The following is a 27,421-nucleotide window of genomic DNA, read 5'->3' as shown; positions in this document are numbered from 1 at the left end:
CCACCGGGACTGGAGTGGGCTCAATCTCTTGGCTGACTGCTGGTAAGCCAAGTTTTTATGGTCCGTCCAGACTTGAATGGGATGCTTACCGCCCTCAAGCCAGTGGCGCCATTCTTCAAGGGCTAACTTAATGGCTAATAACTCTCTCTCTCCAACATCATAATTTATTTCTGTGTTGTTTAACCTACAGGAAAAGAAAGCACAAGGATGTAATCTCCCATCCTCAGAATCCTGAGATAACACTGCTCCAGCCCCAATATCAGAAGCATCAACCTCCAAAATAAACTGTTTCGAAGAATCAGGGTGAACTAAGATGGGAGCTTGTGAGAACTTTGTCTTTAGTGCCTGAAACGCTTCTTCGGCCTCAGGCGGGCAGGAAAATGGAACTTTGGAAGAGGTTAAAGCAGTAAGGTGTGCAGCTGTCTGACTGTAATGCTTGATGAAACGTCTACAAAAGTTTGCAAATCCAAGGAACCGGTGTAATGCTTTGCAGGTGTCAGGTACAGGCCACTCCAGGACTGCCTTAATTTTCTCAGGGTCTGAACGTACCTGTCCACCCTCAAGAATGTAGCCAAAAAAAGTGACGGATGTTTGATGGAACTCACACTTCTCGGCTTTCACAAATAGGCGGTTCTCCAGGAGACTCTGAAGTGCCTGACGAACATGCCGACAATGCTCCTCAATGTCCTTAGAATAAATCAAAATGTCGTCCAGATACACAAAAACAAAAATGTTCAGAAAATCTCTATGAATGTCATTAACAAGGACCTGGAAAACAGCAGGAGCATCGCACACAGCAAAAGGCATGACTAGGTATTCAAAATGACCGAGCGGAGTTTTGAAGGCCGTCTTCCACTCATCCCCCTGGCGGATCCTAACAAGATGATAAGCATTTCTCAGATCTAGTTTGGAAAATACTGTGGCACCATGAACCGGTTCAAAAGCAGAGGTGATTAGGGGTAGATTGTACTTATTTTTAACAGTGATTTGATTTAAGCCCCTATAATCAATGCAAGGTCGTAATGACCCGTCCTTCTTCCCTACGAAGAAAAAACCTGCCCCAAGTGGTGAGGAGGATGGCCGAATAATTTCTGCAGATAAAGAATCACTAATATAATTCTCCATGGACTTCTGTTCCGGACAGGAGATATTATAAAGCCTGCTAGATGGCAGGGGGGCACCGGGGAGTAGGTCGATCGCGCAGTCATAAGGCCTGTGAGGTGGTAAGGATTTATTTTTACTAAAAACCCTTTTTAGATCATGGTACTCTGAGGGTACATGAGACATCTCAATTACCTCATCTTCCTCGTTACTCTGCTAGGAAAAACTCGGGGAGAAAGCTGACTGGAGGCAAGATGAGTGGCAACTAGTGGACCAAGATTCGACACGACACTCAGACCAATCTAGATGTGGCTTATGTTTTCGTAACCAGGGGAAGCCTAAAACTATGGAGCCCTGAGACACAGAAAATACGAAAAACGATATCTTCTCCCTATGGTTACCTGATAACAGAAGGTCAAGAGGCTTGGTCTGATGAGTAATCTGCTGTAATCTCAGCCCGTCAAGAGCTAAAACAGAACGTGGAGAAGTAAGTGGTTGTACTTCAATTCCGGCCATGTTTACTAATCCAAAATCTATTAAATTCTATTCACTTCCGGAATCTACCAACGCGGACATAGTCAAAGTTTGTTGATTAACTGTGATAGTTGCTGGTTGGCTGAATCTGGGGGCTTTGCTAGTTAGTGAGTGGTCCGCCAACCCCCCCTTCATAGTTAGCGGACCCTGTCTTTTGGCTGCCCGGGGCAAATGGGACAGTGGGCGACGAAATGGTTAGGAGAACCACAGTAAAAGCACTGCTTAGCTTGCCTGCGTCTCTCTACAGGAGTCAAACAGGTGCGTCCTACAAGCATGGGTTCAGATTCGGTTGCTACAGTGCCTTGCGAAAGTATTCGGCCCCCTTGAACTTTTCAATCTCTTGCCACATTTCAGGCTTCAAACATAAAGATATAAAATTCAAATTTTTAGTGAAGAATCAACAACAAGTGGGACACAATCGTGAAATGGAATGAAATTTATTGGATGTGTCAAACTTGTTTAACAAATAAAAAACTGAAAAGTGGGGCGTGCAATATTATACGGCCCCCTTGCGTTAATACTTTGTAGCGCCACCCTTTGCTGCAATTACAGCTGCAAGTCGCTTGGGGTATGTCTCTATCAGTTTTACACATCGAGAGAATGAAATTCTTGCCCATTCTTCCTTGCAAAACAGCTCGAGCTCAGTGAGATTGGATAGAGAGCGTTCGTGAACAGCAGTCTTCAGCTCTTTCCACAGATTCTCAATTAGATTCAGGTGTGGACTTTGACTTGGCCATTCCAACACCTGGATACGTTTATTTGTGAACCATTCCATTGTAGATTTGGCTTTATGTTTTGGATCATTGTCTTGTTGGAAGATAAATCTCCGTACCAGCCTCAGGTCTCTTGCAGATTCCAACAGGTTTACTTCCAGAACGGTCCTGTATTTGGCCCCAACCATCTTCTCATTAATTTTGACCATCTTCCCTGTCCCTCCTGACGAAAAGCAGGACCAAACCATGATTCTGCCACCACCATGTTTGACAGTGGGGATGGTGTGTTCAGGGTGATGAGCTGTGTTGCTTTTACACCAAACATAGATTTGCAGTGGTCTGATACTCCTTCCATTTCAATATGATTGCTTGCACAGTGCTCCTTGGGATGTTTAAAGCTTGGGAAATCTTTTTGTATCCAAATCCGGCTTTAAACGTCTCTATAACAGTATCTCGGACCTGCCTGGTGTGTTCCTTGGTCTTCATGATGCTCTCTGCGATTTGAACAGAACCCTGAGACTATCACAGAGCAGGTGCATTTATACGGAGACTTGATTACACACAGGTGGATTATATTTATCATCATCAGTCATGTGGGACAACATTGGATCATTCAGAGATCCTCACTGAACTTCTGCAGTGAGTTTGCTGCACTGAAAGTAAAGGGGCCGAATAATATTGCACGCCCCACTTTTCAGTTTTTTATTTGTTGACAAGGTTTGACACATCCAATAAATTTCCTTCCATTTCACGATTGTGACCCACTTGTTGTTGATTCTTCACAAAAAATTTTATTTTTATATCTTTATGTTTGAAGCCTGAAATGTGGCAAGAGGTTGAAAAGTTAAAGGAGGCCGAATACTTTCGCAAGGCACTGTAATGGCTCAGGAGGAGGTCTAACAATGGGTGAAAAACTAGACTACAACTGTGGTTTGCAAACAGATTTTTCAGCTCTGGTTCTTCTTCTTTCCCTTATTCTGTTATCCACTCTTGTAGCTAAAGAAATAGCTTCATCTAGTGTTGGAGGTTCATCAACCAGAGCTAACTCACCTTTAAAAATTCGTCTAGGGCATGAAAAAATGCAGCCTTCAAAGCACTATTATTCCAGCCAGAAGCAGCTGCCAAATTACAAAATTCGATAGAAAACTCGGTGAGGGGTCTATTGCGTTGCTTTAAGGCCCACAATTGCCAACCCGTTCCTGTCTTATCCATTACAGGAGAAAATGTCTGCTTAAACTCTTGAATAAATTCTTCAAAGGTACAACCAAAATTGCTGCAATCCGAAAAACGGGCCTTGGCCCATTGCAGAGCCTTGCCAGTCAATAAACCAATGATGTAAGAAATCTTAACGTCATCATGCGGGAAGGAACGTGGAGAGCGGTTGAAAACTAGGGGACACTGGAGTAAAAACCCCCTACAATTACCCACCTCTCCAGAGAACTTCTCAGGGGTAGGGGAAATGACTTCACGAGACTGAGGAAGTTGTTGAGATAACGGAGGTGCAGCAGCACCATCTACCTGTGGGGTGGACTGGGTATTAAGGGTCTTTTGAAGCATGGAGGTAAACTGTTGGTTTGTTTGACGCTGCTGCTCTGTAAGAAAACGGACAGATGAATCATGAGAATGAATTTGATTAGCATGTTCTGAAAGAGTTCTTCGGAGTGCTTCTGCAGGGTCTTGTTGGCCAGAGTGTTCTGTCATTGTTTTCGAGACAGCTTTGACCTACATACAGAAAAATGCCCAGAAGTAGGAACAAAATGTAAGGTGTTTTTATTGTCAGCAAAGTAATCAGGAACGAGGACGGGAAAACGCCAACTGTACGGGAAGAGAGGAGAAATGACTGGTGAACAAAGGATAACGTAGAAAATGACTAAAGAAATCTGAGAAATGGCTTACTAAATTGTTGCTACCAGGGGTAGAGGGATTCAGGGTCTTGGCTTGCGAGGTAGAAGTTGCTCAGCTGTTCTCTCTGGTGCTGTTTGAGAGGACTTGGTGAGAACCAGAGATAGTTCAGGTGCAGGATCTTGTATTGGAGGGTGGAACAGGGTACGCTTAAGTCTTGGTCCTGAAGTAGGAGGAAGCGGGAAGCCGCCAGCTTGGTCCGTGTACGAAAAGTACAGGTGGTTGGGAATGAAGTCCACAAAAACGTAGATCAAATTTCCAGTAGACGATAATCTTAATTCCTCAGAAACCTCTGGGTCGTAGTTGAGCCTCAGCATGGCAAACAAAGCCTTAGGTTAGAAACCTGCGAGGGAGCAAATACAAAGTTACTAGGAGCACAAAAACGAAGCAAAAATCAGTAGAGGCTGAGCTTGTTACCACTAAGGCAAACACTCTGGCATCAAACTCAGAGCACTTGAGAACCTCCAGCACCAACTGAGAAACACTGAGACAATGATTACAGAGTACACACACACACACCCACAGACACAGACCCTGACATCTTTAAGCATACACGTTTTCTCTAGAAGTTGTTTGCCTTGTTCATGTCACATTTTAATGCAGCATTAAGGTGCAGATTTTAGAGCAGGAGTTTCTTTCTCTATCTGCACCATCAGTCCTGAGTAATATAAAAGTGGCTTCAATGTTGATGGAAACACTGGTGTTCCGGCATCTTCTGGTTTATGACGGTGGTTTATGAATTGATTTTGAACATCCTAACCAATTTCATTTGATCTATTATGGTCAAGTGATGATACTAGTTTAGGGTGGGACAAAGGGTGGTTTGTTTATATTTGATCCTGGTAGGTACAAGTTTGACTTTTTGTGAATTATGAAAAATCCACAGTAAACTCAAACCTGTGCATCTCGGTTTAGTTTTTAAAATCCTTCAAAATTGTGTGTTTGATCATTCCACTGACTCATGTCAGCCGTAAATGTATGTAAACCTCTGATCAGAACTGGAATTTGGTGTCAAAGATGTGTAAAACTAAGCTCAAAGAGAGTGAGTGTTCAGCCTCCTGTAAACCCAGGTGGAGAGTTTCTTCCTTTCCGTGTCCGCTCTTCAGCCAGTGATCTAAACCTAATCTCAAAATCGATTGAAATTGTCAAAGTTGTTGAGTGCCATATGATTTTAATCCAATATTTAACTTACCTGGAAATATTGTAGAATGATTTCAAATACGTCGGCAAAGCATTAACAATTTTCCTGGATAGAAAAAATAACTGGGCACCATCAGACTTGGATTAGCATCACCAAAGTCCTTTAAGAGCACATATATCCTGATGTAGCTTCAATATATGAAAAGACGGTGCATAGCTCAATATTTTGCACAACATTACATGTAAAAAAAATCATGTATAAATTATAAACTCTTTGACAGTATTCCTCTCTGGAGCCAAACTGCCTTTCTACCCCAAAAAACTGTGATCATACTTGGCTTTGTATTATAAACTAGTCAGCAGTTTATGGTCGTTTGGCTGAGTTTCATCAAAACTACTATTTTATACTGTGTCCTGGTTTTCATCTGATTATAAGCAGGCTTCTCCAATCCATCAGGAAATCCCTTTCAAAGAAAAACCTGCCCTGGATCACCTGTAGGAGCTTACAGCATGACACTTCACAGAAAAGAACTACTGCACAGATAGCTGCTGGTTGTCTGACTGAGTTATGTTAATGACACGGTTGCTCACATATTTCACAAGATGTGAGCAAATACGTCATTTGTTTCTGGCTTTCTCCCACAGTTAAACATGATCGTTTTAAACGATGCTGCATTCATACATCTCACGCGAAACTGTCTGTGGACACATGGGGGCTGCTGTTCCTGGGAGTCTCATGTCTGATTTCATGCCTTGCATTATATTGCCGTAGGGTTTGATGTTGCTGTAAGACATGATATATGATACCGAGTGTTTCATGGACACAGGATACCTTAACGCACATGCATACAAGCTCATTCCCATGAAGAAATACATACCAAATACAGCTGGAAGAACACACATGCACTCTCCCGTTTCCTCTCTACACACACACGTGCATTGTGGCGGTGTAGGTGTCCGTCTTTCTGTGTTTTCCAAGACTGTGCAAACTAACTCTGTGATACAGTTGGAGGAATGTGCTGACAATGTGTGCGTAACAGCAGGGAGGCCAATCTGCGATGTGTTTGAATTAGAAACCTCTACTGTTCTGCTTGACTGACAGAATACAAAGCTCTTTTATGATGTATGCCTCTCTCCTTTATGTCGTTTTTCTGTTTTGCCTTAGCGCAGGCATTTCATGTGTTATGACATCTTTTAGCATATGAAGATTGGATTAATTGATCAATGAAAGCAATTAAAGAAAGGGTTGTATTTAAATTACACTTTATCTAGTTGTTTTGCACACATATCACCATGTATGCATAGTATAGCATACCACATAATTTGTTGGAGACTGGCCTACAGGTAGAAATATTGTTAGAAACAGATTTGCTTGTTTGTACAGGATATATGCCACAATAAAAGTAGAATGTTCTGACTGACGTAATTTATTTCTGCTAATTTCTTATCATCACAGAAACTGGTATTTTAACAGGAGTCTGCATACTTAATCTAATCTATTTGATCTAATTTATCTTTCAATTTAATAGCCTGACAATCTGGGGCTTAATGTTCAATATGCGCATATTAGGTTTACAGATACAAAAAATGATGATGTTGTAATCATTTTTATTAGACACTCACAGTTGAAGCACTAGAGGCTTGTCCTGCATTTGAATCCTGGCGTGGGCCTTTTCTTGTGGTGTTTGCACATTTTCACCATGTTTGTTTTTGTCCTGTTGCTATGACTTCCTCCTACAGTCCAAAACATGCACATTAGGCCAATCTGGCCTTAGGCAAGCGCATCGTGTCCAGAGTTTATCCTGCCTCTTGCACATTGATGACTGGAAGCAGACAAAGGGGTTGAATCTTAAATTAGCAGGATTAGATATCAGGGAGGAGATGCAGAGGTGATTAGAGGAAAGAATATGGGCAGAAAGGGAAATATAAGACGAGAGTGAACGGCTCAGGGCAAGACGAATAATATCAGAATATTTAGTGGGAGCCTGATGCAAAGAAGCAGAAATGTTTTTTGGCTAACAGAGAAACAGGAATGCTAGGGAAAAAAGATAAGAAAGACAAATGTCCAACAACAACTTACTCAGTCCAATAAAAATGCATGTCAGTAGCAAAGACATTATTATTACATTTCTGGCTGCTTTGCTCCATCTTTTCACCAGTTATTTAGGTTGCAGTGTAAACAGCACTAGCGACTCCAACAGGGGCTGGGATTCCTTGTCCAGAACTTCTACCAGGTTATAATTTATATAACCATATAAATGGCATCCTATGTTTTTCACATAGCAATTGCATAGTACATAGTACATGTTCTTTGGTTGTTTTCACCTTTTTCACAAAGTTGTTTCTTTGTTGTAGTAATGATTCTGAAATCATCTACAGTAGGAAAGGCAGTTTATTTCCCTTTGACATTTGCCACATTTATAAGGAAATACAATTGAGTTAAGCTGCAGAGTTAAGTATGTGGGTTGCGTCCATGGAACAAATCTTGTCTGATAATACTAAACATGTTTTGAGTTTCTGGTACCCCAGGTGCCGCTAACACCTGTAAACAGGACCCTGCTACTGCAGTCAGTTGGTGTGGGCTCCAAGTACACCACATTTGCTTGATGTAGGGTCGACAATGACAAGGCCCGTGGTTGTGTTGTGAGTGACCAACACAACCACATTGGCTGACTTGCAACAAACGGTGATTAAATAACAGGATGACATCCCACACTAGAAGTGGCCAAGCTGGTGACCACCTTGAGGAGGAGGTGCCAGGAGGTTGTGGTTGTGTACGTTCTTACATGCCCTCTGTTTGCTAAATTAATAATCTGTTGAATTGCTAATATATCTTGTTTCTTCAAATTTCAATCAATCACGATTTGTGCTTTTCATGAGTGCAACCCACATACTGAACTGTTTTGGAGCCATGTAAAGAAAGTAAACAGGCTTTGCAATGAGATTTCTTGCCAAGAGTCTGAGTTTATAGTTAAAAGTCTGACAGTAAAGATGTGAAGGTCTTTATTATCAGAGTACAGGTTTGATGCCTAATAAAGATTTGTTTGTTATTCTTAGCTGATAGCTCTTTGTTGTGTTTTGCAGATTGGGAAAATTGGCTTTATTACAGGTTATGACTAAATCATTGGGTGTTTTTGATTGACCAGCATCTTATTTGATACAAATCATCATCAGTTGGATATTTTTAGGGACCCCTATGTGTTCTTAATTTCCTCAATAAGAAATTTGTCAAACAAACAAACCACACCAGAGGATATTGGTTTTAAAATGTGGAGCTTTGTGGATTGCTGGACTTTAAATAAAGTGTGCGGACACTCTAAGATGGTTTGCTGTCTCTAAGCTTCCTGCAGTGGGAAGCTTGGCTGATGCTTCAAGGTGAATGCTATAAATTCAGTTTATTCCTCTTGAGCTCCCCTGTTCTCAGTTTTATCTCCCTCCCATCCGAACGCCTCCCTGGTCCCCTTCCAACATCTCCCCCTTCATTCCTGCCGTCCTTCCTTCACTCCATCCTTTGCTGTGAAATACCTCAACTCTATACATCCCATCCTGCTTTTTCTTCCTAACATCCTTCCATACTTTTCCCAGTTTCCATTCTTCCTGAGTCTACATCTGTATGGAGATGCCGTTATGACCCGATCTGTGTTTTTCTGGCTGTATTTCATCCTCTCTCGCTGTGTTTGTCGTCACACTTGTCACTGCAAACTGAAACTAATCAATGATGTGTGTGACTGTGTGTGTTGTCAAAGATCCCATTTCCAGCGGCTCTGTCAGCGGAACGACATTTCCGCTTTTTGCAGCCATCATCTCTGCAGATATAACAAGATGTGAGCCAGGCGCTCTCAAAGACACACACACACACACACACACACCATCACCTATACTACCATCAACAAAGGAAGAACATGTAAGCCTCTCGAACACACATGTAGTAACTTCCAAACCCATTCGTAGCTTTCACCCTGGCAGGAGCACTCTGAGATGCACACCCACACATTAAGACTTATACATAAACAAATGCATCCTCCCACACAAATGCATGTACACATGCTTATAGCAAGACCAAAAGAAACACATGCTCTGATCCTTTCACACAACAATGACTGTAATCCACATTTGCAATATGCCAGTGGAAGTCTATGTTTGTCGGTATCTTTCTGAGGGCTTTATATGACAAGTAGGGCTATGCCGTTTTGACATTTAGCCTCACAAACTCGCTGTTGTTTCCATTTTTCTTCTGCTTTTCACACTCACCACTCATATTAGTTTTTTTCCTCTCTTGTATAAATAACTGAAAAAGGATTGAGGCAGTGACAAAAGTTGTTGGTGTAAGAGCAAAAAATGTAAAGAATTATGATTTTATATATACTTAAGAAGCATTCATTTTATTAGCAGTTTGTCAAGGGTGTGCTAATGTCTTGCACCAATTAAACAAGCTAATTGGATAGAACATTATTATAAGAGGCAAGAACAAGTGAGATGTCTTGGAACTGATGAAAATCTAATGATTGTTATTAAATTAAGATATAATTAATATTTCTTGATCTGAAACATTAGGACTTAAAGTGAAATGGTGTCCACAATTATTGCCCCCCCTGGTAACAATGTGTAAAATTTCAAATAAATCCATATTTCAAAGTCGCACAGTGAATTGGCACCCCTGCTGTTAAGGCTTACTAAATACATAAAAAGCTAAATTTTTCCAATAGAAGAGCTCTTAGTTCTCCTATATGACATTTCAAAAGATTTGTGCATACACATAAAGGGGTCTTTCAGCTCACCCAACAGTTTCTTCTAACGATGATGTTTTTGGGACAGAGATGACCTGAAAGAAAGGTGAATTTGTTGTAGGTGGACCAGTTATGTGTTGATTTGGTTATCTGTTTTGGATCATTATCCTGCTGAATGACCCAATGGTGACCAATTTCTCAGTTTTTTGACCAAGCACACCAGATTTTTGATTAAAATGTTCTTGAATTTCAAAGATATTATGACGCCACGTGCTGTAAAAAGCTTCCAAGAAAGAGGTCCACCGCAGATCCTTCACCTTACTTAACAATGGACCCGATGTGTTTTTCCACATAGTTATCCTGTGCATCATGCTGAACCCACCTAAAGTGATAGTCTCATCTAACCAAAGCATATGATTGCTGTTAAAATCCCTGTCAAATTTACTCCACATGTTTAAGGTGGTAAATGTTGGAGAGAAAATGTTTTTGTTCTGCCTTCACTTTTAAATAACCGGTTGGCATGGAGATTGCATCTAATGGTTGTTATGGAGACTTGGGGACCCCTAAGCTACTGATCAATACCCCATCTGACCATCCACCTCACTGTTTGTGGTGGCTGGATCAATATGGGCCCCTCTTCTGCCTGGTGGCCATTGCCAAGGTTTAATGAATGCAACCATTTTAAGATCATCACACATTTGCCCCACTTAAATAACTTTTTCTTTTATTATTCAAATTTTTTAAGAGTGAATACGAGTACTGGATCTGTGTGTCTCATCAACCCTAACCCTAACCACCCCAGACAATTTGAGACACCTCCCAATAGATTTGTTTTCAAGGCTGAGTTATTGGAATCAATAATTGTGCCACAGGTTATTTAGTTCAACACATATAATTTTTAACATCAGATTATTTTTCCTACCACTAACCAAATTTCCTAAATAAGAGGTTGGATAATTTTTGATCTTTAGGTTTGAGATTGTGCTACTGCTATAAAAGAGGGATTTATTTTAAGGCTGCAGGGATGCCAACAGGTGTTGCTGAATTGGGTGGTAGGGATTATCAGATTGTTTTTTTCAGTCACTATTGTCAAACGCTATGAGGGAATATTTCAAATTTATAACATTCCTTAGTGCACATCTGGAAGTCACAGGTGTCTGTTAGACTGGTTAGTGTTTGAATGCTGACAGATTGTTAGCAGATGTCTTGGTCTCAGTAGCAGAGTATTGCAATGGTTTACTGTTTAGAGCCCCAGTGAAGACAAAGCTGCATCTTTAGTCACACCTCTGGTGTGTTTGTGTGTGGTCCCGTGGCCGGAGCCAGCTCCTGCCGACCATGGCTAAAGCCTTTTTTACACTTTTCTTATTAGTCACAGTCTGGGTTTTAATATATCTTTGTGTGTGTGAGTGTGAGAGAGTCTGAGCGATGGGTAAAAAGAAAGACTGTGAGGGAGCGAGAAAGGTTTTAAGAGAAAAGGGAGTGAGAAAAATGGGGAATGTGTCAAGGCCAGATCCTCATTCTGTCATGCAGTAGTCCCACCTGCCCTCTTCTACTGCTCGCGTTCTCCTCCCTCCTTAGCATCTTTGTCTTTCTACCTCCATCTCCCCCTTCATGTCTCTTTGATTTGTTTTCCCTCCAAATCCTCCAGTTATTTTATTCCCTTCCCTGTCAGTGCTGTATCTGTGTGCGTCTCAGTATATGGGTGTGTGTGTGTGTGTTATGAAGCTTCTCATCCTCTTTTTTTTAAAGCTCTCTGATGTACAACAGCTCTTGAAGGGGGCTTTTCTTTCCCCTATGGAACACCAAAACACACAAAAACACAGAGATATCCCATGGACCAGCTTTAACCTATTTCCCCAACACTTCCCCCTGACAGTGCCATCCTCTGACTCTGTGCTAAATCATTCATGCCCAGCCTCTCTGACCCAATTTCAGCTTAATTTAAAGGCACAGAAAGGGCAGAGGCAATTGTCAAAAAAGATTCTTCCCAAAATCCTGCTGTTCTCTGTGTGTGTTTGCAAAAGTACAGACAGTACATCTTTAAAATTTTTCTCATATTGCTATATTACAACAGTACATTTTGTTGTATTTTACTGGAATTGTATGTGATATACCATAGAAGTCATTAAATAAATAGTCTACCCTTGTGAAATATAATCTCAGTATAAACACAGCTGTTCTGTGAAGACCTCAAAGGATTGTTCAAGAAGATCAGTGAACAATCAGCATCATGAAGACCAAGGAACAACCCACGCAGGTCAAGGATGAAGTTGTGGAGAGGTTTAAAGTAGAATAAAGTTCTGAAACAGCATCCCAAACTCACAGTGCTCACAGAGAACTGTTAAATCCATCATCAAATAATGAAAACAGCACGGCACAACTGCATAGCTAATAAGACATGGTGGTCCACTTAAAACAACATCAGGGAACCAGAGAAGTAGTCAAGAGACCCTTGGTAAGCCATGAGGAGATACAGCAATCCGAAGCTCAAGAGGGTGAAACTGTCAGCAACACAACTATTACTCATGCATTGGCTTGTATGGAAAAGAAAACCATTATTAAAAGGAAGCCATAAAAAGTCCAATTCACTGTTTACCAAAAGCCATGTAGGTGACACAACAAACATGTGGAAGAAGGCGCCCTGCTCAGATTCCAGAACTAAAACGTTTAGACTCCATGCAAAACTCTTTGTGGTCGAAAACTAGGAGCATCATGGCATGGGGATGCTCTCCTTCAGCATTGACAGGAATGCTTGCTGATGTTGTTAGGAAGATGGATGGGGTTAAATACATGGCATTTAGTAGCTGCAATAGACGTTAAACATACACCCAAATCTACAATGTAGTGGTATGAATACTTTTAAAAGGCCCTGTACATAGTTGTGAGACCTGGCTGCTCATAGTATGTTACTTTTACAGTATTTTCACTTTTTATTAGACTTCATAGACAAGTAAAGTTTCCAGATCAGTAAACACATTTTTAAAATAGCTTTGGATGAAAGTATCAAAGGGATTCTTACCTATAACTCCACATAATAATCCTTGCATCTTTATTCAGCTTTTTTAGTGCACTTCCATCTGTTTGATATGCAGTGTAGCCCAGTTTTAAAGTTCTAAATGTATGTAATTATTGTGTTAGTTGTTGATAGTTTTCTCTAATAACCTCTGTTTAAATGTAGTGCAGGGAAACTTAATGATGGTGCTGAGCTACAGTTAACACTTAACAATAAACCAAAGCTTTATTGGCTCTCTTCACTTTGATGGCTCTCTTCACTTTTATGCCGCTCACACGGCAGACCGGCTATAATACATGTTCCATAAAGACCTGCTGTGATGTGTGTAAAGACCTTGCTGTGTTTTCTCTTCTTGGGTTATAAAAACGGGGTGCAACGGTAGTTGTGTTTGGGAGTTTCTATAGGATCCTGCAAGAGGGAGTAAATCTGGAGGAAAAACTAGTGCAAAGCCTCAACTAACAGGGCCTATTGACTTCATGTCAGATATATATTTTGCTGTATAAATTAAATCCATGGTGTGTAAGAGTTTGTGTGAGATGGAGAGAAAAAGGGAATTGTCTTAGTGCAGATAAGAATGGAGGGGTTAGGCTCACTGCTTGCTGGTTGTGTGCCGCAGGTTAAAAGCTGTCAGCTGGGCGAGAAATACTTCTCTGCAGGATTTCACTCAGGAGACCAAGAACTAGTAGTGATGAGTGTGAGTGTGTGCTGATATGTGTGAAAGAGAGAAGTGGGAGAAAGGCAATAGAAATAGAGGCAAAGAGAAAAGAAGGAATTAGAGCAAAACTTTGCACGAAAAGTATGGACGTTTGGATTTAGTTGATTATTTCTTTGTTGTAACAATGCTTTTTGGTAATAAATCTTACGCAGTTGGAAGTCTGTATCTTCCCCCTAAATGGTGCCACATGTCCGAGTTGAGCATCAGAGTTGAGTATATGCTTGTGCCCATAAAAACCTGCCAACTCTTCTTTACCAATGCCAAGCAGTGTTATTGACTCTTGTTTGGTGTTGTTTATTGGATTGGATGTTTGAAGTTTTAAGAAACAACACATACAGGTCCTTCTCAAAAAATTAGCATATTGTGATAAAGTTAATTATTTTCCATAATGTAATGATGAAAATTTAACATTCATATATTTTAGATTCATTGCACACTAACTGAAATATTTCAGGTCTTTTATTGTCTTAATACGGATGATTTTGGCATACAGCTCATGAAAATCCAAAATTCCTATCTCACAAAATTAGCATATTTCATCCGACCAATAAAAGAAAAGTGTTTTTAATACAAAAAACGTCAACCTTCAAATAATCATGTACAGTTATGCACTCAATACTTGGTCGGGAATCCTTTTGCAGAAATGACTGCTTCAATGCGGCGTGGCATGGAGGCAATCAGCCTGTGGCACTGCTGAGGTCTTATGGAGGCCCAGGATGCTTCGATAGCGGCCTTTAGCTCATCCAGAGTGTTGGGTCTTGAGTCTCTCAATGTTCTCTTCACAATATCCCACAGATTCTCTATGGGGTTCAGGTCAGGAGAGTTGGCAGGCCAATTGAGCACAGTTATACCATGGTCAGTAAACCATTTACCAGTGGTTTTGGCACTGTGAGCAGGTGCCAGGTCGTGCTGAAAAATGAAATCTTCATCTCCATAAAGCTTTTCAGCAGATGGAAGCATGAAGTGCTCCAAAATCTCCTGATAGCTAGCTGCATTCACCCTGCCCTTGATAAAACACAGTGGACCAACACCAGCAGCTGACACGGCACCCCAGACCATCACTGACTGTGGGTACTTGACACTGGACATCTGGCATTTTGGCATTTCCTTCTCCCCAGTCTTCCTCCAGACTCTGGCACCTTGATTTCCGAATGACATGCAGAATTTGCTTTCATCCGAAAAAAGTACTTTGGACCACTGAGCAACAGTCCAGTGCTGCCTCTCTGTAGCCCAGGTCTGGGGAATGCGGCACCTGTAGCCCATTTCCTGCACACGCCTGTGCACGGTGGCTCTGGATGTTTCTACTCCAGACTCAGTCCACTGCTTCCGCAGGTCCCCCAAGGTCTGGAATCGGCCCTTCTCCACAATCTTCCTCAGGGTCCGGTCACCTCTTCTCGTTGTGCAGCGTTTTCTGCCACACTTTTTCCTTCCCACAGACTTCCCACTGAGGTGCCTTGATACAGCACTCTGGGAACAGCCTATTCGTTCAGAAATGTCTTTCTGTGTCTTACCCTCTTGCTTGAAGGTGTCAATAGTGGCCTTCTGGACAGCAGTCAGGTTGGCAGTCTTACCCATGATTGGAGTTTTGAGTGATGAACCAGGCTGGGAGTTTTAAAGGCCTCAGGAATCTTTTGCAGGTGTTTAGAGTTAACTCGTTGATTCAGATGATTAGGTTCATAGCTCGTTTAGAGACCCTTTTAATGATATGCTAATTTTGTGAGATAGGAATTTTGGGTTTTCATGAGCTGTATGCCAAAATCATCTGTATTAAGACAATAAAAGACCTGAAATATTTCAGTAAGTGTGTAATGAATCTAAAATATATGAATGTTAAATTTTCATCATGACATTGTGGAAAATAATGAACTTTATCACAATATGCTAATTTTTTGAGAAGGACCTGTATTAGCAATTGAAAATTTAATGAACATGGGCATCAATTGTGTGTGGGAGAACTGTATACACAGTCTGTCTACTTCAGAAGCATTCAGTGGAGCTGAGTGTGTGACTGTGGGCGGGCAGACCATCGTCTCCACTCCCAAGTTCTGGAGGTAGTCTCTGATAGACCCACTCTGCGGGGGCAAGCACTGACATCTTGGATGATGAGTTTACGCTTTATGATTTGAGATATGAGATTGCCACTGGTTGCGTAATCTGAAGTGAACGTCGCTCTGCATTGAGATTGCCTCTAGTGATAGAAAATCTTGTTTTTCCAGTGACAGATGTGGCCTCATACCATCACACTCTCTCCACCGAGAGGATTTTGGAAAATTTTCATGGGTGCAGCCCACCTATTCTGTAAAGCTGCTTGACCTAAAAATTAATTTTCCTGACAAATGTGACTCAATTTAAAGGGAAACAAACAGACTTTACTGGTTATTACCAAAATATACTGTCATTGATGAAGTGGGTAACAGATTTCTTCAGTTTTCTAGCTGTTCCACCCATCTGTCCATTTCCTGAACTTGCTACGTACTGTTCATGTCCATGGGGTTGCATGGGACCTATTCCAGCAACCAGCAGCCTAACAGAAGTGTCTCAGTGCCACATAAGTGTCTGGCTGCACACATCAAGTTGATGTGACAGAATCTGCTGAGTGACAACAGCATGATTGGCTGGAATTACAGTTTTACCAGTGCTAGCTCTGCCTTACACAACTAAAGTGCTTCTGCTTTCAGATTATTTTTGTTTTTGTTTCAGAGATTGATTCAGAGACATCTTCATCTTTGAGACCGTTGTTCTGTTTCTATTTTCAAACACAGGACACAGATGTGCAACAAATTCTTTAAGGGGAATGTGGAAAAAGCTCTCTTCATTTTCGACTTGTAAAAGTGTAGTGTTTTTTAAGCTGCAGCATTTTTCGTATCAGGCTTTTACAGATGTAATTTAATTTCTGTGAAGATGTCTGTCATGTTGCACATTGCTCAACTGTATTCTTCGACTTTCACATATAATTAATCTTCCTCAATACAATTCAACCTCCTATAATTCCCAACTAAACATCCTATAGCCACATCTCTTTTTGATCAACTTAAAAAGCACTGCCAAAGTACAACTCCAGAGATAGTGTGTTATTATATGTTAAATGAAAATTACATATTTGGATTTTTGCCTGTCAATTTCTGTGTTTTTCACACTCAAACTTGTTCTGAACATTTCAACTTCATTCACACAACTGCTTTCCTGTCAGCATACTGATCAAGTCTTTACACACAAAAAACAGGATATGAGGAGGAGATGTAAGCAAGACTAAAACTTATGATGTTTTTCATGGTTGGCTATAGTACTGTGTCCTTACAAACGTAGGTGCTGCTTTGTTTGCATCATTGCCATTTTATGCCGTTGCAGTTTTGGTTGTTTTCTACCGAGAAATGTCAGATACAGCTTGGAGCCACATGTTCTGCACTGACCTTGGATCCTTTTGGGCCCCCCAGCAGTATATTTGATACCCGCTTTGACTAACAATGATTTAAAGTAATTTTCCTTAATCTACTAAGTTTACTGTAAGAAAATGTGGTTATAGGTCTCCAGTAAATAATATTTACCAGCAGTAAGTCATATTTTAATAGAGCTGACTGACCCAAAGTAGAATCAAAAGCAGAATAAATTGAAAGTAAAATATTTAGCTTAAAAATGTATTAGAAATAAAATGGTTTAAAGACATGGATACAAAATGGTTTGTTTATGGGTACGAAATGAAAGTAGAACGGGATGAAATTGTAACTTCGGGGAATAAATTTAAATTTAAACAGCGGCAACATTTCAAACTAAATCCCAACAAAATGAACCTTAGGGATTTTAACAACTTGTAAAACTTGTAATGTGAAAGAGTTAGGTGTTTGTTTTTGAAGTCCAACATGAGGAGGAAGCCCCCCTTTTTCAGACATTTGGAGGATTGTTCAGTAGGCCACAAACAACAGTGGCTAAATAGTAAAGCTCTGGTGGCCTGCATTCAGTGTTTTGCGTAAACCAGAGCAGACAGTGTCAGAGAAAACAATGGATTGTTGTTTTGGTCAGTCAGAAACAGACAGCAAAGAAAGGAGATTATTTCTAGAATATGTCTGTGTTTGTTTTAGACAGAGACTGGCCAATATCACTCTAGACTCAAATCTACTACACACACATGCAGGAACACACACGCATATGCACACGCAGCTAAAATACAACCTGTGAACACACATCCTTTTGAGCGTGAGCACAGCTTAAACATAGCAGGTTGCAGCGAATGTCAACTCTATGAAAGCGATAAGACAGCATGCATGTGAAGCAGCTTTAGAGTGTGAGTAGAAATATGTGAGTGATCTAAGACCAGGCATTAGGGTTTCTGATAAAGTGGGGGGCCTTAAGTGGTTTGAGGAAGGAGAGTGCCTTCGCATCTTGTGTCCGTGTGTGTGTCTGTGTTGGGGCTGGGGTCAGGTGCCTGGTGCCTGGTGCATTTGTGGATATCTGCTCACCGTCTGCCTTGTCGCAGCAGCGATGACATCATGGCACACGACTGGCGAATAACGGAAAGAATCCGCCCCCCCACCTGTTTTACAGATAGAGAGGGAAATGAAGTGGACCGACAGAAAATGTGACAAAGATTGGGGGCAGAGAAAGAGACGAGAGAAAGATGCCCTTAAAGCATAAAGTGAGTGAGAAGTGGGGACAAGAGTAAAAATATAAACGCAAACCTGTTAAATTGTGACTAACCTATGGAACATTTATATAAACACATGACAGCTTTACTTTACCCTACTTTTACCAACTGTTGGGAACATTTTGCAGCCTGTTACCAGTTCACTATAAACTTTTTATATAAACACGCATGAAATTCAGGTTTTCTTTGTGCACTCAAAGGGATTTTCATTTAGCAGCAGGAGATTAGCAAATAATAAACTAGATTTATTGTGCGTGACTTTTAAAGCTTGTTCCATGCTTTTACTCTGTTTACAGCCCTAGCTTTCACCTGATAAAAGTAAGGCATCCACACCTGTGTGTTAATGTGTGTGAAGTTTTCCTCATCTCCTTCAAACAGTGGCAGCTGAAAACACTTACTTTTTAACCTTTTTATGTCTCCATCTCTCAGTCAGGCACGCACACACTCACACCTAAGGGTAATTTAAGTGACCAATTAACCTAACATGCACGGTTTTGGACTGTGGGAGCACCTGGAGAGAAGCCATGCATGCACTTGAAGAACATGCAGAAAGAACCCAGGCTGGGATTTGAGCCCAGGAACCATCTTGCCCCAAGGCAATAGTGCTACTAACTGCGCAACCATGCAGCCCTTCACAAATAAAACCGGAAATAAGCTCTTACTGCAAATTGAAAAAACCTATAACAGACACAAACAAAAATTAACAAAACCATAAAAAATCATAAACTAGTTTTGAAAGCTATGGACGTAAAAATATGAGGTGCAGCTGATCTAAAGTCAAAGACAGTACACCGACAACATTTCCCATTAGTCCAGTTGAGTCGGACATTCTAATAACACTCATTTAAAAATGTCTTGAGCAGCGTCTGATCTGGTCCCAAGCATTGGATTGTGGTCTTGACAACTAAAATATACACATATTACATATAATGATTTTGTAATGGTAAATTATTTTAATTTCAGTTAAATTGCATTTTGTTAAAAAAGTTGCCAAAAATGCTCGCGTGTGTGTGGTCTCCAGGCAGCCATTCCTCCTCTCTGAGTATTCAGCCTGACTACTGGACAATCCTGAACATTAAACGATATAAGGGTGACCTTCGGTGACACTGAAAATTCACTTTAAAAATTCCACAAAACAAAGACATTGATCCAGTTAAGAAGGCGGCCCAATATTTGGAGCTCTCATAACCTTAGAGGCCCTAGTCGTTTCAGGTTAACAGCTAAATTAGTGAAATCACAGAAGGTTGTTGTAGATCACAGTCCTAATTAAACTTTTAGAAGCATAAATACTTTTCATTTATAGATAAATCATGTCTGTTGGGATTGGGGGTTTGTGATAAGTAAACAGTAAAGACCAACAATTGCACATAACAATAAATAGCCCCTGAGATGTGTTGTTGATTACCATAGCTTTGAAAAAAACAGCAAATAATGAAGAATGGCTATATTGGAGTTACCCTTTTTATTCTTCAGTTACTTTTTGTGGTCCTTCTTTTATTCTGTGCTACTCCTCAGACTTAAAAGGAGAGTTTCAGATCTAAGGATCTATATCCTCAGGGAATCTTTCATTCTTGCATTGCTCACTCCATTGTCTTTTCTACTTCCTGTGATAATGACATTTTGCAGGCAGTGCCAGGAGCATGCAGTGTTATCAGTACCATCTGACACAATAATCATCTTTCCCAAAAGACTGCTGCACTCGAAACAGTTTCTTTCTGATTACATAGCAACAGCAGTAGCCGCAGCCAGCGCTTGTCAAGAGCACGTGTTTTAGCTTTGCGAGCTGAGAAGGCCAAGTCGAGTGTCTTAAGTATGTGTTTGTGGATGAGTCTGACAGAGATGAAGGGAAAGGCTCAGAATGAGACAAGTGCATCTGGAATGAATATAATATTATCACCAGCAATTTATAAGTGCCGAGTGCTGGCAGGTAGCTTTCAAATATGGCATAAAACTAGACATTCTGTTAGCTTTAACAAGAATAATGTTCCATTAGTCTTTCTGCGTCTGAATCTTAGTTTTTGTATCAGTGGAACTAAATAGAGAAAGTAGAGACTGTCCGATGCTGTTCCAGTGTCTTATTGTCCAGAGAAAGGAATGCAAAACCATTTGTGTTATTGCATAAATGAAACATTATTTCACATGAAAGGACATACATTTAAATTACATGATTTATTTATTATAACCAAGGACTCAGATTTTTAGATTTAGCAGACTCTTCATCTCCTAGGGTTCCTACGGAGTCTGAAAAAGTCTGGAATGCACCTGGAAACTAGCATGGGGAAAATAAACATCTGCCCATTCATCCTTCCATTTAACTGTCTATCCATCCCTCTGTCCAACTGTCCACTCATCTAACTGTCCATCCGTTTATCCACCTGTCCATCATTTAGTTTTCCATCCTTCCATTCAACTGTCCATCTTTCTTCCATCCATCTCTCTGTCTGTAATTGTCTAATTTCTTGCTTGCTCAGGGAGTTGATCTACCAAACACAGATCTGTGCTCACGTTTAGATTCATGATGGGGCATTTTTTTCCTCATTGTCCAAACACACAGTCTCTATTTAGATGTCCCCGTCCCTGCATTCCTCCCTCCACTGCTGGGTCAGTGTTCATGTAAGAGTGTTATTGTGTGTTATACAAAAGGAATGAGGTAGGGTTAAGCAAAATGTCATTAGGATTTTTTTTGTCAGTCATTGTGGATTTCTGGGATATGTGTTTGTGGATGTCATGATGATACAGAACATTATGACCGCTTCTGTCAAGCCTGATGTTTGTTCCTCAAGCAGCACCAAAAGGGTTGACTCTCAGGGGTGCCCTGTGATATCTAGCTCAAGTTGGATTCGACAGATATCAGATTTTTTCCAGCACATCCTCAAGCACTCAGTTGTAGGTTTATTGCTTGTATCAGCTGGGGCCTCTGTTTTTAGACACTCACCACTACTGACCTACAGCAGACTACCTGGTGTTTGTCAAAGCCTTGCAACATTTGCACCTATCTTAATGCTTAAACAACTACATTCACTAAATCTCCTGCTCTTTATATTCAAGGCCATGACATATGCAGGTATTTTATTAATTTCTTTTTTTTTTTTTTGTCATGAAATGCATGCCCTTCCTTCCATATTCGATTTATTTTATCACAACCATTGTCTAGGAGCTTTTCTAAGATTCTTATCTATTACTATACTGCTAAAAGACCCAAGATTCAGAATTGTTCTGCTTCCAAAGTATTTATGTGCATATGTCATTATGTGTGTCCTATCCTTCAGCCTTGTGGGATTGTAAAAATTCCTTCAGTGATTTAGATTTCCTTTGAAAACTTATGATTCTGAGAATTAACTGCCTTGGATGTTTACTCGGCCCAATTTGAGACTGATGGGATGAATTTGATGCAGCTTGTTGCTTTCCGACCACAAAGAATGTTATTCATCTGTCAGCTTCCCAATCGAATCAGGAGGGAGAGTTAGATCGAGACAGGACGGCTGGAGATAGAGGCTGCAGAGCAGAGCTGAAACAGAGTTTGCGAATGTGTGCATTTACATTTTGAGGAACTGAATACAGTTTTATGGAATATAGAGCAATTCATATCTGTGACCATTGATAAAAACAATGCCTCATGTGTTTTTCATTTAAAAGCAAATCACGTTTTGGTGTAGTTAACCTTTATCTACCCAGTGAAAAAAATATATTTTTTTTATGACGAAGCCCTCACAGTGACAGCAGCATGGTGTGTACCGTTACATATTAGCAAAACTGAGTAATATTCAGAACCTTATCACATCTCAAAGAGGTCGTCTCAAAGGAAATTACCAAGTCTAGATGTTATCTCAGTTTTATTAAGGGCCAGTAAAGGTCAGTAAAAACATGCACATCTTAATGTTTATGATTATATGCTGTTTTGTTGAGAATGGGCTCATGCAGGAATATAGAAAATATGGAAAATTAAGTAACAAAAAACATTGGTTTCCATGCAGCACACCCTGAAACCCTCACTGCTCCCTGTAAAACCAAACAAAATCCACACAATATAAAATTGGAACAACTGACCCCAGAAGGAGGGTCAAGAGAGCCCAGATAAGGAAAGTAAAAATCCGGCCCTGACCGATGCTGCTCCTCTATCCAGTCTACTTCCAACCATTGTCTGGTTCAAAGAGATGGCCCTGAAACTCTGTAGCAGTAAATCTAACAACATCTAAAGGTCTGGATTCATTACAAGTCCATTACAACTCACTGATGCTCTTAGGTCATGTGCAGTCACTCTTTGGAGCTGCTGTTCCTCCACAAACAACTTTATCATGTAAGATTTTAGCCTGTGTTGCAGCCTTATGTTCTGGGGTAATAAATAATGTATTTATGATTAACACTGTACTGCTTACCAGTAGTGTGTCCCCATAATTTAACATCATTATTAGATTTTTTAATATTATGTCATATTTTTTCTGTCTCACAGATACTTTAAAAAAGTTTACGTAACACTGAGATAGACCCACATGAGAGTTACGGGGTAAGATGGACAAATACCACAGTATCACAGGATTTACACAAAAATATTAAACAAAAATATATTTCATGATCTAATTGTTTATATTTGAAACATAAAAGTAACAATAATTTCTATAAACATATTCTCAACATATTAATTACTAGAGTTATTATCATTTATAACACTGATTTGATATAGAGCAAACTCCTGCTAAATTCAGTAGCAATTTTCAAGTGTCATTGTGTTTTTTATAGAGTAATGCAAGTTTGTGCTCCATAATGCCAGAGAAAATTGGAGCATTATGGAAAATCGCCCCTTTCTCTGGCATTACAATGACTTTAAAGTGTATAAATCATATGAAGGAACATTTTTAGAGGTTTTCAAACCTCGAAATACGCTAATGCCATTAACCAGCCTATGCCTGTTCAGGTATTTAATGTAATAAATAAACTTTATTTCATTTATTTGTTACAGACTTGTATAGATATTTTGTTCCTTTTGTGTATCCAGATAAATTCACTCTCAACGTTTTAAGTTCAACATTTTTGTTTACCTTTTATATAGTAAAAAGTCAGATGATGTGATTCCAACCTGCTGTATCTGTCCTTATGAACAAAGTGATTGGACTGTTGTATGTTGTAACCACTGTAAATCAATATAGCAACCATAGCATAGGGTTTTAAGACATGTTTGTTGTCAATACAGTAATAATATTCTTAGCATATTTATATGTTTACTAATAATATTGATAACCATGATATATTTGCAGAGAATCACCATGATAAAAATGTCATGTTGTCACAACCTTTAATTGGAAAACATTCACTTTTACTGTAGACCACCCAAACTAGTAATATTTGTTAGTTTGTATTAGTTTTAGTAAGGTGTTCAGATAAAAATTTGTCTTTTTTCAAGTGAAATAAGGTGCTCATGAAGTTCTGTATTTCCTTTCTATATATTTAGAGGAACATTTCAATGATCCCAATCTGCTCTGGGTAATGTATTTTCAAGAAAGCAGAAAACCTTCAAATAAACTAACTTATCTAACCTTTATCGTTTTTTGCACAGGCAAGAAGCTCTGCTTGCTGCCATAAGCGAGAAGGATGCCAACATCGCCCTGCTGGAGCTCTCCTCATCCAAGAAGAAGAAAACCCAGGAAGAGGTGGCAGCCCTGAAGAGAGAGAAGGATAGCCTGGTCCAGCAGCTCAAACAGCAGGTAAAAGAGAAAACTCAAAGCCTGGCATCAGCCGGTTTATGAGTATAGATTTTTGATCAGGTTTCAAGATAACCAAATGGTAGTAGGGATACAAATTTGTAAAGTGATGGAAACGCACAAAAAAGATAGAATAAAGTTGAGAAATTTAGGAGCCATATTTGGAGAGGTGTAAATAAAAGCAGGAAAGCTCGGGTGGGGTGGCAGTGATGAGGAGAGAAAGACAAACAAGGAAGGCAGCCAGAAAGTGAGTCCAGATGTGACCACGGCTCTCCAGCCACCAGGGAAAAATTTAGGATTACAACTGCTGCGTTCACCGCACACACATTTTGTCTTTAACCAATCTTTGCTGCCAATAATTATTTAGATAGTTGGATCAATGAGAACAGATTTTCCCAGATGTATACAAACAATAGGCCGTGCATTCAGTATATCTCACCAATGTAGGATGGTTACGTGTTAACACTTTTTTCAGGCTCACCCAAGGCAAATGTCTTTGTTTCCACAGAGGGGTGTTTTCACACACACGTGCCCAGAGGCACACAGAATTTGGGTTCACCTGTGTAGAACTACTAGAATTTCCAACCCCTTACAGGATAGGTCCACAGTTTCTTTTAGGTTAAGGTCATTAAACATGAAAAATCTTATCTAAGGTTTGGTGCAAAGAAAAAAAAAAATAGAGTTGATAATCTGTTTGAGGTGGTGGCAAAAACAATTAGGTGGGTGCTTCAGAGAGTAGCTGCGTCCAATGAAATCAGTTTAACAAGCATCCGTCTACGACTTCCTTCCTCACCCAATGTCTCATCTCTTTGTGTTGCATATGAAGACATTTATGACACATCTGAGACCCATGGTGGTTACTGACAACACAGAAGGTCATTTGTGTGCTCCTCTGAGTGTGTGTTTGTTCGCATGTACAGTGTTGTGAAGAATTTAACCAATAGTTCAATGTTCCTATCTGAAGAGCTAATTTTCAGTCCCTTAACAGTTTAAAAAAGCCAACCGTTCTTCAGATTCTTACAACGCTTCATATTCGTATTCATACCCCTTGAACTCACAGCTCATGCATGAGAATTAGTTGACAAGACAACTGTTAGTTGTGCATTTCACAAACCTGCCTCAGCAGAAGAGCGAACGAAAATGGCATCGTTGAAAGAAAGTCATAATATACCGCTCTTTAGTATGCCTCAAATTTCTGGAAGACACAGCAGAAAACTAACACTGCCTATCACCCTTAAACATCATTTTCATGGTGACACATGGTTGTGGCAGCATGATGCTGTGGGGATGCTATTACTTTCCTAGAGATGCAAAAGACTTGACAGTGCTGCAAACATAGTCAGAGCTAAGATGAAATAGGTTCATATCAAAGCATATCCATGTATTAGAATGAGCTCGTCAAATCCCGATCTAAATTCACTTGTGAATTTCTGGCAGGACATGAAGATTGCTGTTCACAGATCCCTTTCATCCAGTCTAAAAGCCCTTTGGCTATTTTGCAATTTCTCTTCCTAACGCCCAGTCTCTAGATTTCCAAAGCTGTTAGAGACACACAAAAGACTTGCAACTGTATGTTCTATGTAATATAATCTGATTTAAAAACACTGAAGCTTATGGTTGTAATGTAAAAAAACTGAGAAAAAAAGAGCAGAACTATAAATACTTTTGCAATGCATTGTGTATTCTTGCAGCAACCTGACTGCAGAGCACTCAAGCAGCATATCTAGAGCTTGCCCTTACTGAAAAGATTGGGTTTTTTTTGTCTCCATTAAGTCACCCAGATTTGTCCTAAACGTAGCTGAGTTTACAATAATCTACTCCTGATCTGAACTGGACTTTAGAGTCACCAAAGAAAGCTGTGCTTATTTTTACTTGGCTATTAAAAACTAGGCTTGTTTAACCCAATTTGCAGAGCAAATAAACTCCACTCACAAATCTTTATGAGGATGTGCTGTAGCATAGCTATGAGACAGGGTTAGTCTGAACATTTTTATAAGTCTGTGAATGTATGTAAGAGACAACATGTACATAAAAACCCACGTGTGTGTGTGTGTTATTGAAAAGTGAAATGCGCTGAAAGCGATGCCTTAATGTCAGCCTTTGGCCTTCAGCCAGCTGTAGATCAAAATGATCTCAGCTCTCTTCACTCTCTTCTTCCCTGTCTGCTTCCTCTCCAGTCCAGGTTTTATTTCTTTCTCTTGTGTTATGAAGAATGGAGACAAAGTGTCACAGTGGTTATAGGGAAAGAAAAAACATGTGATTTAAAATGAAACAACAGGGAGATGTTGAGGAATTTGCCTTCTGTTGCAACAAGAGACTCACCTTCACCTTAGATGTACATATTTTGGAGATCTTTTTCTGGCCATCTGACATTATTTTTATTTATTTATTTTTTTTAAGTTGTTTTGTTGCTGCAAATAAACCGACTAGAATGTAAAAATGTAAAAAGCTGTCTATCCCCAAAACCACTTGAAACCAGTAAAATATTGAACTCCAATAACCATATAAAGTTATAGGATTATGTAAGAAAATTTGAAGAACAGGAGTCTTTTAGTTTAATTAGTAAACTCTAATCTGGAGTTAATTTCTCAAATTTTCCACTATATTAATCATCTTTACTTGTATACCAGAACCTCTCTTGTTTGAGTGAAGTGAAAAATAGGGGTCTAATCTAATTAATTACTCTGCAGAGACTTTGTCCGGATAAAATAATTCCCCACAGCACTATACTCAACTCATTTCCCCTATCATTTTTAATTTTCCAGTTATTATCCTTTGCCTTTTCTTAAGATAAAAATGGGCAAAATAATCTAATTTGTCGTCATGATGAAGTCGTTTTTTTCCCCAGCCATGACTCAGCAACTTTTCATTGTTGATAATTGCTTTGATATCTACAAAGGATTTCTTTTGTCGATAAAAAGCTCAATGATAAAATAATCTAATCTAATATTCCCCAAAGCCCAAAGAAATTATTTTCTTGTGAGCCTGAGTCATCAGTTTGCTCCTTTCAGTTCACCATTTCTTTTTACCCGTTGCTGGTCGCTTGAAGTAGAGATAGAGGCTGGGTGGGAGTGGGGGGTGGAGGGCTGGAGGGGTGGTAGTGGAAAGGAGATGGAGATGGAGGTGAAGGGAGGTCTGAGGGAGGAGGAGTGAAATAATAGTGTGATGATTAGATTAAGTGAGAGGGAGAATTGGCAAAGAAGCAAGTGAGCTGAGGTCAGCATTCCTGACAATTAGAGAA

General features: G+C 39.9%; 1 protein-coding gene and 1 long non-coding RNA gene across 10 annotated transcripts in view; one reads left to right on the top strand and one right to left on the bottom strand.

Moving 5' to 3' along the window:
• The window catches only part of LOC124883020 (ELKS/Rab6-interacting/CAST family member 1-like), a 175,988-nt gene that overhangs the window by 106,231 nt on the left and 42,336 nt on the right, over nt 1-27,421 (top strand). For all 9 annotated transcript variants that reach the window (XR_007042068.1, XR_007042067.1, XR_007042066.1 and 6 more), the window contains one exon: nt 24,036-24,183. Coding sequence is in view for 6 of the 9 variants with exons in the window: in XM_047389836.1 (XP_047245792.1) it covers nt 24,036-24,183 (148 nt within the window). In the remaining 3 variants the exon portion in view is untranslated. The remainder of the gene's footprint in view (nt 1-24,035; nt 24,184-27,421) is intronic.
• Nucleotides 4,457-10,538, bottom strand: LOC124883022. Its single transcript, XR_007042069.1, has 3 exons — nt 10,169-10,538; nt 7,014-7,213; nt 4,457-4,593 (listed from the first exon to the last, which is right to left on the bottom strand). It is a non-coding gene; the product is annotated as an uncharacterized LOC124883022 (long non-coding RNA).

Source organism: Girardinichthys multiradiatus, chromosome 17, assembly GCF_021462225.1.
Source record: "Girardinichthys multiradiatus isolate DD_20200921_A chromosome 17, DD_fGirMul_XY1, whole genome shotgun sequence".
NCBI classification, from domain to species: domain Eukaryota; kingdom Metazoa; phylum Chordata; class Actinopteri; order Cyprinodontiformes; family Goodeidae; genus Girardinichthys; species Girardinichthys multiradiatus.
Note: the sequence above shows the minus strand (reverse complement) of the source record. Positions and strands in the feature narration are given on the sequence as shown.